We start from the raw sequence: 13,225 nt of genomic DNA, 5'->3' as shown, positions 1-13,225 counted from the left end.
AAGATATGTTCAGTAGAAAAGATAATACTAAGTCTAAAATATTATTCAATCGTAGCGTCTAAACAGTATTTCTTCCTTGATCACTCATCTAAGACAGTAATCCCAAAATCTTTGAGGAAATCCATCATCCTTACTAAAGAATCATGCCAGAGAAAGGTCTTGAGTAATTACCTTACTTAGGGAACAACTTTTCTGAAGTGATACAGTGAGTCTTTATTTGTTTCTTATTATAGATGAATTTAGTGGCTACTTAAACTCACAGGCATTGACAAATACATAGTCAGGATTGCTTTGAAAAAATAGTCCCTGAATCCACAAACCCAAGAAATCTAAAGATCCTGAAAGGAGGAGGTAAAGGTCTGCAGGGCTGGCCCACATGTCCAGTCCATTTGTACATACCCCTCTACAATCCTAGCCTCACATCCTAAACTCATTTCACTGTATATATGCCATAGGTTGCATTCATCAAATGTGGTACATGGAATGTCACTTAGAGTGAGTCTGCTTTCCTTAGTAACTCATTTCAGCCTATAGCAAAACTAAATTAAACCTGTTGTTAGCCTATATTCTTTAGATGCTACTAAAATCTTCTAAGCATCCTCTTTCAGTAACTTGGCACCTGGTAAATAGCAGGGAGATGTTTAGTGATACCTGCAATGGGAATGAACACCTGGCTTCCACCTAGCCTGAGCTCCTAAGGAGCAAGGTTGCATTTCTTTGTTTTTGTCTTCTAACCTAACCCAAGAACTGACAGGTTGGCAGTACTCAGTGGGATAGAGAATGCTTGCTGGAGGAATGAATGGATTCTGTTTCCTCTCAGTGCTGTGCTAATCTTCTGAATCATAACGGAAGACCCTCATTTTTTAGTTATTCAGATGTTTATTAGAGTAGACCGAGTGTATGGGCTTTGAGTTAAGAGAAGTGGCCATAAGTGGCTGTCCTACATATTGTAAGCTTGCTTCAAACTTTAATTTCCTGTCTGAAGATAGGGCTTTTAATACCTTCTTCTTTGGGGTCCTCTAAGTACTAAGATGATGTGTCTGAAACTAATGAAAATAAACATTCATCCCTCCTCTCTCCCCCTTCTGTTTTCTTTCTTATTATGACGTGGATCTTTTCCAAGAAAAATTTTTATGGTTTCTCAGGTGTGGGTTGCTGACCGAGGAAATAAAAGAATTCAAGTATTTGATAAAGACACCGGGGAGTGGTTAGGAGCATGGGATAATTGTTTCACAGAAGAGGGACCTTCTTCAGTCAGGTAATTTTTTTCTTCTTCTTTTAAAATGATTGTTTTATTAGGTGGTGGCGGGGAGGGGGGCGCGCGCTGGGCTAGTTTGTAATGGTCATTAAGGAAAGCACTTGTTGTAATGAGCACTGGGTGTTATATGCCAGTGATAGATCACTAAATTCTCCCCAGAAACTAATACTACACTACATGTTAACTAACTGTAATTTCAAAAAATCTTAAAAAAAATTTACTTATTTGTCACAGAGAGAGAAAGGACATAAGCAGGGGGAGCGGCAGGCAGAGGGAGAGGGAAAGACAGGTTTTCCGCTGAGTAGTGAGCCTGATGTGGGGCTCGATTCCAGGACCCTGGGATCATGACTTGAGTTGAAGGCAGACGTTCAACCGAGTCACCCAGGTACTTGATCTTGAAAGAAAAATAAAATAAAATCTTGAAAGAAAAAAAAATGCTTGTTTTATTTGGTTTATGCTAGTTTCTCTGAAGAGCTAGCTGAAAGTTTAAAATATTACTAATTTTCAGCAAGTGAAAAGGGGGCAGAACCAAGTATGCAGAGAACACATAATAGTATTTTAAATCCCAAGCAGAGCAAAAGCAATGAAACTCCCAGCGCGCTGTGGGATCCAGGTCACAGAGATAACATATGCTGCACCTCCTACAGCGTTCACCCTCGAGATACATGTGATGAATTTTTAAACACAGAATGAAAATAGAAATCTTGAGTCTACAGTGTCAGCCTAGCACTGACTCTGCGTTAGTTTCATTTTGTGTGGTACTCGCATACTATTATTTTTGTTGTTTAAGCTGGTATTTGGCTACATCTGTCCTCACAAATCTATTCCCTCATCAGCAGATTTAGACAGATTTTAAATCCTCCTTGAAAGCAACCTTCAGCAAGTAGAGGTGCCTATTGTTTAGCGCCATAAGGGACATAAATGTTGAGAAAGTCAACGTTTTTATTGGTTTTGCATACATTTATTCTGTAAAACGTTTTCCTCTTTAGATTTACTCCTGATGGAAAGTATGTGATTATAGGCCAGCTGAACCTTAGCAGGCTCTTACTGGTGGCAGCACCCCCAGTGGGAAGCATTGGCAACTGTTCTGTGATAAGCACAATCCAACTAGCAGATCAAGTGTTACCTCATCTCTTGGATGTCAGTGGGAAGACTGGAGCGATCTATGTAGCAGAAATTGGAGCAAAGCAAGTACAAAAATATGTCCCTATGAATAGCTATTTTCTTTCATTCGGTTCATAATGTTTCTTTCCATGGAGATCTTTTAAGTGGAAGTTCAGATTTTCAAAATCATTGTTAAGTCCTGACAAATAATGTCCAAGCATAAGAACATGTTTATTTTTCTGTGACCTGGTGATGAAGAAATTTGTATATCATGAAAAGCTATATGTTTTGTTGCTATTCTTGTGGCTTAGTTTTACTTGTAAGTACATAAGGATATTTTAATGAAGGAAATACAATTCTAAAATAATGGGGTCAGAAAAAGGGCCTAAGGTTGTAACCTGGGTAATTTGCCTCTGGTAGAACTCATTCTCTCTGGGAGGAAGAGGGAAAGGGATAAAACCTGGTTGTGCAGGATGTATTGAATTCCACGTGAAGAGCTACAAACTTCCAGTTTGTTCACCTTCTATAAAATGTACATTTTGAGGGATCAAGTCAGATGGACTCTTGATGAAAGTGTACCACAGGATGCTAGCTCCTAAAGATTCAAAGATGAAGAAGCAGGATTTATCTTTGTGTGCCTTTTCAGTAGCTTCTAGTTTAGTGGGGAGATAAGTGTGCACACTGATGGAACACAATGACAGCAAGGCTTATGTGTAGCAGGACTTTTGGAAGTAGCAACATTACTTCTGATGGAGAGGATTCTGGAGATTTTGCCAGTAAAGTTAATTTGAGCCCCAGCTTGAGAAACAGAAGAGGGAAAAACAAGGGGGTCCAAGTGGACAAGTTGTAAAAAGTTATAAGCTTGCTAGGAACTTTGGTAGGCTTTCTTTTAAGAGCCCAGCTTGGCTTGAGTCCTTTAGCTGTAAGATCCTTAATCTCAACCTCTAAATGTAGAGATAAAACAATAGGCATTCAAGTACTTTACTGAAAAGGATCTTTATAAGTGTAGACTGCAATAGTTTTTATTAAAGGTAGCATTAAAAATAGGGCCTCTCTTCAGTGCCTCTTTCCTTTCTCTTTTTTTCTTTTTGTTAAACATGAACTCAGTTCATTCCTAACATCTTTCTACCTCAAAGGAGCTTTAGAATTATTTATATGGGGATGTGTACTGAATACTTTGCACTATTAAGATGAATAATTTCTTAACATTCTAGGTCTCTCTACCCCTTTGGTTTTAATATTTGCTTCCCAGAAAAGACCATCTTTCCAGTTTGTTTTGGGGTTTTAGTTGAACCTGACTGTAGGATGATCATTCCTCCCTTTTCTTATATCCATCTCCCTCCCTATCCTAGTCTTGTACTGCAAATCATGTAGCATGTGAGAAGTCTTGAGCTGACTTTTGTCAACACCCATTATGGCTGCAGTCTGTTTTGCATATACCTCAGGGAATTCAAACTGTTTTGATCCTTGGATCATATCTTGATGCAGTTTGGAAGGTAAATCAACCAGCAGGAAACTTTACCCTGTTCCAAGGCCTTTGATAAGTGTGTTTGTGCCGCTGGTCAAGCTCTCTGATCCTAAGTGAGTCATCTTAGTTTTTCTTTTTAGTGAAATGAGAACATCATTGTCTTTCCTCCTCCAGGAATGCTGTTATGATCAGATGTATGACAGATACCAATGTGCTGTTTGAAATAATACAGTTTCGAGTATTTTAAAGGCAGAAATTCTTAACAAAGATCCTTCTAAATGTGCGATTTACCTGATAACAACTATCAAGTTTGCCTTAATTTTGCCCTTATTGCTTTTTTCAAAACTTATCCTCATAACTTTATGCAGCTTAGCCAATATAGTAAATTTATTTGGATAAAGGAAAGTGATTTGAGGGTTTTTGTTTTGTTTTTAAGCCAGGACAGGAAGTACAAATGTCTCAGGAATGCAGGTTAGTAAACTGATCTCATTGTTTCAAAAGTGTTATATTTAACTTCGTTTTATACAGATTCTTATAAAACTTGCTGAAAATTTTGTGACTATAAACTTTGCTTGAAGTGTTTATTAGTATTCCTGTGTTCATAATATTTCATTTTTCCTCCTTTGGATTAATTGGTTAAATGAGAAAATGTATTTTCATTTTGAAGATACAAATTAAATTTTTGGAAAGAAAAAGGCAGTATTATCTGGCTTTCTGTTTAATTTTGATTTTATTGTTTATAAAAGCAGGGTTTTTTTTCTAAAGGTTTTATTTAATTATTCATGAGAGAGAGAGGCAGAGACACAGGGAGAGGGAAAAGCAGGCTCCATGCAGGGAGCCTGACGTGGGACCCGATCCCAGGACTCCAGGATCACACCCCGGGCCGAAGGCAGTGCTAAACCGCTGAGCCTACCCAGGCTGCCCATAAAAGCAGCTTTTAACTTCTTACTCCACTGAATAATTTCAGCAATCCTGGTTGGCGCTGAGAGAATATCCTCCTTCGTTGGCACATAAAGTGTAGGCTGAAGCACATTTTGTGAGAGGTTTCTTAGAAGACCAAAAACAGCCTGGGTGTTGAGATGGGGGGTAGGTATAAATGCTAGTGATACTAACTAACTCCATATGTTTTTGCATTGGAAATAGAACCTTTTTATGTGTCTGCTTTCTAGATCTATTGGGGTGTTTGTGTGTGGTGGTGGAGGTGGCTGTTGGGGAGGGGATGGCTTCTAAATTAGAAGACTGAAGCCTGGAGGTATCTTCCTGACTTCCAGTGTGACATGGGGTTTCTACAATGGAATGTTTGTCCTCAGAGAAAACCTGTGTGCAATCTGAAGGTAAACTAAGAAGACCTATATAATTTGTGCTTAGATCACTTAAAAGACTGCTTCAAACAATGTGACTGTCACACTAAATAAAGGCACTCAAGTCCCAATTTTTGTTTTGGCTTTGTTGGTTGTATTTTTAATTATTTTTCAAAGATTTTATTTATTTATTTGCGAGAAAGAGAAGAGAGCACAAGCAGGGGGAGAGGGTGGGCCAGAGGGAGAAGCAGACTCCCCACGGAGCAGGAGCAAGATGTATGGGGCTCCATCCCAGAACCCTGGGATCATGACCTGAGCTACCGAGCTGCCCCACCCTTGTTCATTTTATTTATTTATTTATTTATTTATTTATTTATTTATTTATTTATTTATTTTATTTTATATTATATTATTTTATTTTATTTAGTGAGATCGCAGTTGTTCATTATGCATTTCTGACACTGAGGCACTTGGCCGCACCGCTCACACAGTGCAGGTCCTGCCGGCGTGGGGCTGACTAGGAGCCTCGGTGTCCTATTGTCGCTGCCCGTAGTGTTCTCCCAGTCCATCTCGCCCTGCCTTGAGCAGTGCTGCATCTTCCGGAGGCCTTGTTCATTTTAAACACTGGATTTGAAAGCAGCATATTTTGGATAGCCTACACAACAACTGGAAACTGTCTAGATTTTTGCTCCTTTGGCTCACCAAATCCATTAGAATCATTAAAAAAAAAAAGTATCCTGAATGTATGACTTCATTTTACTCTTGACTCTAAAGTTTCAGCAATAATCAAAAAAACGTTTAGAAAAATCAGAATAAGTCAGATTGATTTATTCAACAAAGACATACAAAACAAATTCGTGAAGGGATTTAGGCAGGTATTCCCTGCCTAGTAGTTGACCATCTATCTGGGAAAACAAGCCCCAAAGTGTATTTCCTTTCAGTTCATCCTAGAAAGTGCCCTATTTGGCACTTGCATTGTGTTTCATTCTTGCTACAAAAGAGGGCAGTAGAGTCCTGCTTATAAGCATTTCTTGAAACCGTCTGTGGGCCTTCTTTATACTTTGAATTTTTTAAAAATTGAGGTAAACCATACTTTTAAGTTTTCTTCTTTTTCTTTAGCTTGTATGTCTTGAGGAAATTAGCTTATAGGTGACATATTTTCTAAGGGTTACTGGGAATTTTTACTGTTTAATTGGCCATTTTCATGTTTAAAAGAACAAAACCAAGAAGAGCCTTTCAATAAAAGCCAGTCTTTTTTTTTTTTTTTTTTTTTTTTAAGATTTTGTTTATTTATTCATGAGAGACAGAGTGAGGCAGAGACATGGGCAGAGAGAGAAGCAGGCTCCATGCAGGGAGCCCAATGTGGGACTCTATCCCGGGACTCCAGGATCACGCCCTGAGCCAAAGACCACTGAACCACCCAGGCGTCCCAATAAAAGCCAGTCTAATAGCCAGAAGTGAATAATACATTTTAAACTACAACCTGAATATGAATATAGTACAATAGAAAATGCATTCATATTAACAGAGAATTATTCCTTTTTTCCTTACTAGATTTTTTTTTTTAAGATTTTATTCATTTATTCATGAGAGACCAGTGAGAGAGAGAGAGAAGCGAGACACAGGCAGAGGGAGAAGCAGGCTCCATGCAGGGAGCCCGAAGTGGGACTTGATCCCAGGTCTCCAAGATCACACCCTGGGCTGAAGCGGGGCTAAACCGCTGAGCCACCTGGGTTGCCCCCTTCTTGTTTCTTTTAAACAATTTTGTCTTGTGGTTGCTGACTCTTTTATAAATAAGAAAAATTTAGAGAGGCTAAATAATTTCTCCACCAGACACTTAGGCATAGAATTCATGAGTTTATAAATTAATCCTTAGACATTTGATGACCTGTAGATATTCCTTTTGTATATAAGAACTGAGAATTTGAGCAATGAAAAATAGCACTTTTTGAAACTTTTGTTTCTTCCATTGTAAACAGTGAAATTATATTGATATGATTTAATTCTGCTTGCATGTAATATATGGTAAAGTGGCTCATCTTGGGGCAACCTGTTTTTTAGCTCCTGTAATATAGCCTCTGACCCTGGTAAACAGGTTTGTGGTGTTGAGTTTCCTTTTGGATGCTACATTTAAAAGAGAATCCTACAGATAGACTTTAATCCAAAAGCAGTTGACCAAAATAACATGGTGTTTGGAAATAATTCTGAGACCTTCAAAGAGTGATCATATAGGATTATGAAGAGACTTATTGAGCTTTCCTCCAGAATGAAGATAATGAGTAGAAATAATAGTGTGGCCAGATGGTCCAGCTTAGTATAAGAACATTCTAGCAAAAAAGCTGTTTAGCAATGGAACAGACTGTGTTCATATTGGAAGTGGTAAAGTTCAGTGATTCAGAACTTGAAATCTGGAGGTCGGTTAACCGGGGTTCTAATCTAGGCCCTGCCACTTACTTGCTGTGTTGTTTTGAGACTGCACCATTTTTCTTTTGTGAAATGAAAATGATAGTATTTTCCTCATGGGACCGTTGTGAATAGAAATGAGATCGTGCATATAGCACATTACACCCAGTCCCTGACACACAGTAAGCACTCACCACACCTTTTTTTGTAGTATGTAAGCCAAAGATGGGAAACCGTGCCACCTTTGGGCAGAAATTCTTACACTGGGAAGATGGTGAGACTAGATGACTTTCCCTATTGTATGATTCTGTGTTTAGTCCCATTGTTGAAAACTAAAGATAATAGTTGTCATACACTAAGTCATCTATCATTTAGAATGGCCACTTTTAAAAAAACATGTTTTCATTTGGCACTAAGGCTATTTAGTCATGCAACAGATGACTGCGTGTTAGGTACCAGGAATATGGTGGTGAGCAAGGTAAAGACTCCTTTTCTGGAGTATACATTCTACTTTGGAAAACAGAACTGTTTGAATGAAAAAGTGAGCTTCTGACTAGAATTTGTGAAATATTAACACTTGGTTGGCTAAGTACCCATCCTCAACCTTCTTCCTTACCTTACACAACCTTGAAGACTGGAAGGTAGGTGCTTGCTTTCTCAGCTTATTAGCATCTAAGCATAATGACATGATATGGTTCTGGCCAGTACAACAGAAATGGAAACCTCCTGGGAGATTTCTGAAGAATCATTTGCTTTTTTGATTTAAAAAAAAAAAAAAAAAGATAGGTATACTTAGCACCACTGCCTTCTCCCTTCTTCCCCAACCTGAACTTGAGTGAACACTCAAGTGTTGCCTGGAGTTGCAGCAGCCACCTGCAAGTGAAAAACCAACATTCTTAAGGAAGGCAGAAAGAACGAGGCTGGTTTTTACGATTGGGGAACCACTGTCCTGGCCTGGTAATTCCTTTCTCCAGATTTTTTTATGAAAGATAGTTAAACATTTTAGTTACTTAAGCCACTGTAGTAGTTGGGTATCTTTTTACAGATAAAAAGCATTCCTAAGAAATTCAGTATTAAATTAACCTGCATTAGTTTGGAAAGGATATTTTTTATGGTTTTCAGATTCTGCATCCAGGAAAATAAGTTACTCTGCTTTTATGTCTTATTTTATGTCCTATAATAAGATTTTACTTTTTTTTTTCAATTTAGATTCTATGCATTTCTTTTGAGACATATTTTAGATACCTGTATCAAATTTATTCTATGCATTTATTAGTTGTAGCTGTTAGAGTAGGATTCCCCTCCCCCTTTTTTTGAGAGAGAGCACAGAGTGCGGGGTGGGGAACAGAGGGAGAGGGAGAGAGAGAATCTTGAGCAGTCTCCACACACAGGTGCAGAACCCAATCTGGGGCTCAGTCTCATGTCTCTGAGATCATGGCCTGAGCCAAAATTAAGAGTCCGTGCTTAACCAACTGATCCACCCAGGAGCTCCTTTTTCCACATTTCAAATTAGTTTTTGGTGGCATAGAGAAAAGGCATCAATTCTTTTTATGTATGTCATTTCTATTCACCTTAATAAGCTCTTACTAATTTTAATTAGCTATTATAGATATTCAGATTTTCTAGGTATGCCACTCTGAAAATAAAGGTAATTATATGTCTTTCAATTATTTATTGTTTGTTTGATTTTTAGAAATTTATTGCATTAGCTACCTTGTTCAAGACATGTTAAATGATAGTAATGATAATTTCTGATTTAATGGAAATATTGGTACTTTCCCAATAAATATGTTTGCTATTGAGTTTTGGTAATTTTTATATTTAGCCAGGGTTTTTTTTTTTTAAATCTCGGGATTTTATTACGAATTACTACTTAGTTTTGTAATGACTTTTGGCATTGATGTGTACAATATGTTGATTAATGAAAGGTACAGGTTTTTTCTTAGGGTTATTGTTGGAAAAACTTGGTAAATTCTTGCTTAGAATTTTTATTCTTGAAAGAAAGAGGGCAGTAGAGTGCCATTGTGTAGAATTTATCAATTGTGTTCCACCATCTCCAAAAGGAATTTGAGCCTCTTTACAATAAAAATTTTTAAATACATTAAAAGAGACTAATGTCAAGAATTGCATAGAGGGGAGGAAAATACATTTATTCAAAACCTGAATAGGGGGATCCCTGGGTGGCTCAGCAGTTTAGCGCCTGCCATTGGCTCGGGGCATGATCGTGGAGTCCTGGGATTGAGTCCCGCATCATGGAGCCTGTTTCTCCCTCTGCCTGTGTCTCTGCCTCTCTCTCTCTCTCTCTCTGTGTCTCTCATGAATAAATATATAAATAAAATCTTAAAAAAAAAAAACCTGGATAATAGTTATGGCAATTAAGCATTAAGTTAATTCTGAGTTTTATTGTAGCCTTAGCAAAGAAGGAAATGTGCATATTTCATTTTCATCTGCTGAAATGAAATAGATCCATTCTTCAGGAAACAACTTTTTTCCCCATATGTCATTTGTATGGTTATTTATAGGTGAAATAAAACAACAAGCCTTCAACAAAAACTTATTATAACATAAAGAAACCTTTTTTAATGTAATCAAAGAAGATGTGAAGAAGGGATAGCGTCTTTAAGCCAGTTGCTCCATAAATATTATTCTTATTTGGTGTACACATCACTGAGTGGATGGACAGTCTTGGTCAGGGTTCGACTGAAATAATGGTGGTAGTGTTCTGAATTTCCGCTGTTCAGCATGGTAGCCCCTAGCTCATGGACTATTGAGCACTTGAAATGTTGTTCGTGTGTCTAAGAAACTGAATTTTTTTCAGCTTTATTTTTAATTAATTTAAGTTGCTACATGTGACTAATGGCTACTGTATTGGACAGCCTGGCAGGTGACTAGGTTTTCATGATAGTGACCAATAATTTGTTTTTACTCAATTTTCTTACTCATTTATATAATTTGCTTTCTCTGTAGTATGACCTTTTGACAGTGTTTCTAATAATTCCACCTCAAAGATTAAAAGTTATGCACACATTAAATTGTTGAATCTTTTTAAAATATTTTCCAAATGAAAACGAAGTCAGTCTGTGAAAAATGAAGGAAAATGGTTCTAAAAAACTTTTAAGTGTTTATGTGTATACTTATTTATCAGTTCACCTCTGGGAACAGTTTAGAAAAACAGCTCTGTTTTTCTATCTTTTTTTTTTTTTTTTTTTTCCCTAAAAAGAAACCATTTCACAGACAACAGCTCAGGTTAAAATGCAAATTTGTCTCTTGTAGATTTTTTTATGCATCCCACAGAGGTATTCGCAGTAATTGTTTCAGACATCCTAAAAATCAGGTTGGAAGGCAATAAAATGCAATCACAGGCTCATTACTGGTGATGTCAAATTATTACATCTTTAGTAATGATTGCATTAGTTTCCTTCTTTATTTGGATTTTAAAGCTTAGATAATAAAATCCTAAATAATCCTACTTCCATTTTTTGAACTTTATATCATGAAATATTTCATCAATTGTCAACTTGTAGACATGTCATCTTATTGATATCTTTGCATACTTACCGTGTGCCTATGCTGTTAGATTATTTTGTATTGTCTCCAACATCATATTATTTTATCTTAAACTAACTTAGCATGTTTTCTATAAGGTAATAATAATTTTTTTGAACATGATGTTACCACCTTTAAAATTAGTAGTCCCTTGGGGCACCCAAGTGGCTCAATTGGTTAAGCATTTGCCTTCGGCACAGGTCAGTATCCTAGAGTCCCAGGATCAAGCCTCATGGCAGGCTCCGTGCTCAGTTGGGAGTCTGCTTCTCCCTCTGCCTCGCCCCCAATCCTACACCTGCTCATGTTCTCTTTCTTGCTCCCTCACTGTCTCATAAATAAATAAATAAAATCTTAAAATTAGTAGTCCCTTAATACTGTTAAATATTGTCCTTGTTCTGATTTTACCTCAGTATCTCATGTATTTTTTGCCAGGGTTGAAATAAATTCCATTTTTAAATTTGTTTCTTATATTTAAACTGTAGTTTCTTCGTCTTCCTCTTCCTTTTCTTGCTATCTATGTCTCCAGCCTTGTGTCTTGCTTTCTCTTCTCTTGTAATATATTTGTTGAAGAAAGCAGTTATCTGTTCTAGTTTCCCGAGAATCTGGACTTTGTTGATTTCAACCTTCTGGATTCGTTTAACATGTTACTTTGTCTTCTCTAGACCCTGTAAATTGGTGGTCAGTGCGAGAGACTGTGTCAGATTAAGATTGGATTATTTTTGTGGCAAGACTTCTCTAGGTGCTGGTATGTAAATTCGTCATGTAACTTTGAACCTCTGGTTCAAACTACTTTTCTTTGCTATTGCTTGCATAGCCAATTGCTTCCTTGACATTTCTACTTGGACATGTAACAGTTATTTCAGACTTAACAGACTTAAGATATGTACTCATTCCCTTTCTCCCACTCTCAAATGGGATAGTACCACCATTTATTTATTGAGCAACTCTCCCATCTACCTGGAATACACTTACTCCAGATCTTTATTTGGCTCAATTTGTATACTCTTTCAGGTTCTGCTCAAATACAACCTCTTTAAAGAGGTGCGTCCTGAATGTTGTTCTAAATAAGCATCTACTCCTGTCATTTTCTATTCTCTCACCTTGTTTATTTTCTTTATAGTTTTTGTAATTCTCTGATACTGCTCATTTGATTCTTTACTTGCATATCACTTGTTTCCCTCTGTGGAATATAAGCTTTTATGCAAGGCTGGGATGACTTTGCTTTTGTTCATTGCCAAAGTGCCTGGAACATAGTAGGTGGTCAAATACTTGTCAAGTGTTTTTTTTTTTTTTTTTTTTAATTTTTTTTTTAATTTTTTTTTTTTTTATTTATCTATGATAGTCACAGAGAGAGAAAGAGAGAGAGGCAGAGACATAGGCAGAGGGAGAAGCAGGCTCCATGCACTGGGAGCCCGATGTGGGATTCGATCCCGGGTCTCCAGGATCGCGCCCTGGGCCAAAGGCAGGCGCCAAACTGCTGCGCCACCCAGGGATCCCTCAAGTGTTGATTAAATGAATGACTCATTACCTTGTATTAATGGTTTAGTATATCATTAACTAGCTTAAGCTTCTCAGATCAAATGATCTTATAGTTTATCTACTTGGATTTCATATCAGGCCTGTGTGTAGGATTCTTCTATCAGCCTGCACTTGCCCTCATCTATTTCTTAAGACGTATTTCCTCTCCTTTTTGCTTGGTTTTATTCATTTGTCAACTGTTTTACCATTCTCCACTCCCACCCCCCTGCCAATTCTGGATCTGTTTCTTTTTTCAGAATTCAGAGCCTCATTGGAATATCCAGCCTCATATGGTGACTTTAAGCATTGCGGTCTTTATCTATTGCTTATTTTTCTCTGCAAAGATATGACTCTTATGCTGTCCCTCACTTCTTCCTCATCCAATTATTTTTTAAAAAAAGATTTTATTTATTTAGTCATGACAGACAGAGGCAGAGACACAGGCAGAGGGAGAAGCAGGCTGCCTGCAGGGAGCCCGATGAGAGACTCGATCCCAGGACACAGGGATCACGACCCGAGCCAAAGGCAGACACTCAGCCACTGAGCCACCCAGGCACTCCCCTCATCCAATTATATACAAGAATCTTTTGTCTTTCGTAGGTGTTGAAATACTGTATTTAAATACTG

General features: G+C 37.5%; 1 protein-coding gene across 6 annotated transcripts in view; it reads left to right on the top strand.

The window, feature by feature from the left end:
• Window positions 1–13,225, top strand: part of NHLRC3 (NHL repeat containing 3) — a 60,602-nt gene that overhangs the window by 7,770 nt on the left and 39,607 nt on the right. For 4 of the 6 annotated variants that reach the window (XR_012017022.1, XR_012017021.1, XM_072797279.1 and 1 more), the window contains exons 6-7: window positions 1,146–1,258; window positions 2,248–2,445. Coding sequence is in view for 4 of the 6 variants with exons in the window: in XM_072797279.1 (XP_072653380.1) it covers window positions 1,146–1,258; window positions 2,248–2,445 (311 nt within the window). In the remaining 2 variants the exon portion in view is untranslated. Of the gene's footprint in view, window positions 1–1,145; window positions 1,259–2,247; window positions 5,263–13,225 lie in introns of those variants that run through there. The other 2 variants (XM_072797278.1, XM_072797280.1) reach the window with 2 other exon arrangements.

Source organism: Canis lupus, chromosome 24 (genome assembly GCF_048164855.1).
Source record: "Canis lupus baileyi chromosome 24, mCanLup2.hap1, whole genome shotgun sequence".
NCBI lineage: Eukaryota > Metazoa > Chordata > Mammalia > Carnivora > Canidae > Canis > Canis lupus.
The sequence above is the reverse complement of the archived record's forward strand: the minus strand, read 5'-3'. Positions and strand labels throughout refer to the sequence as shown.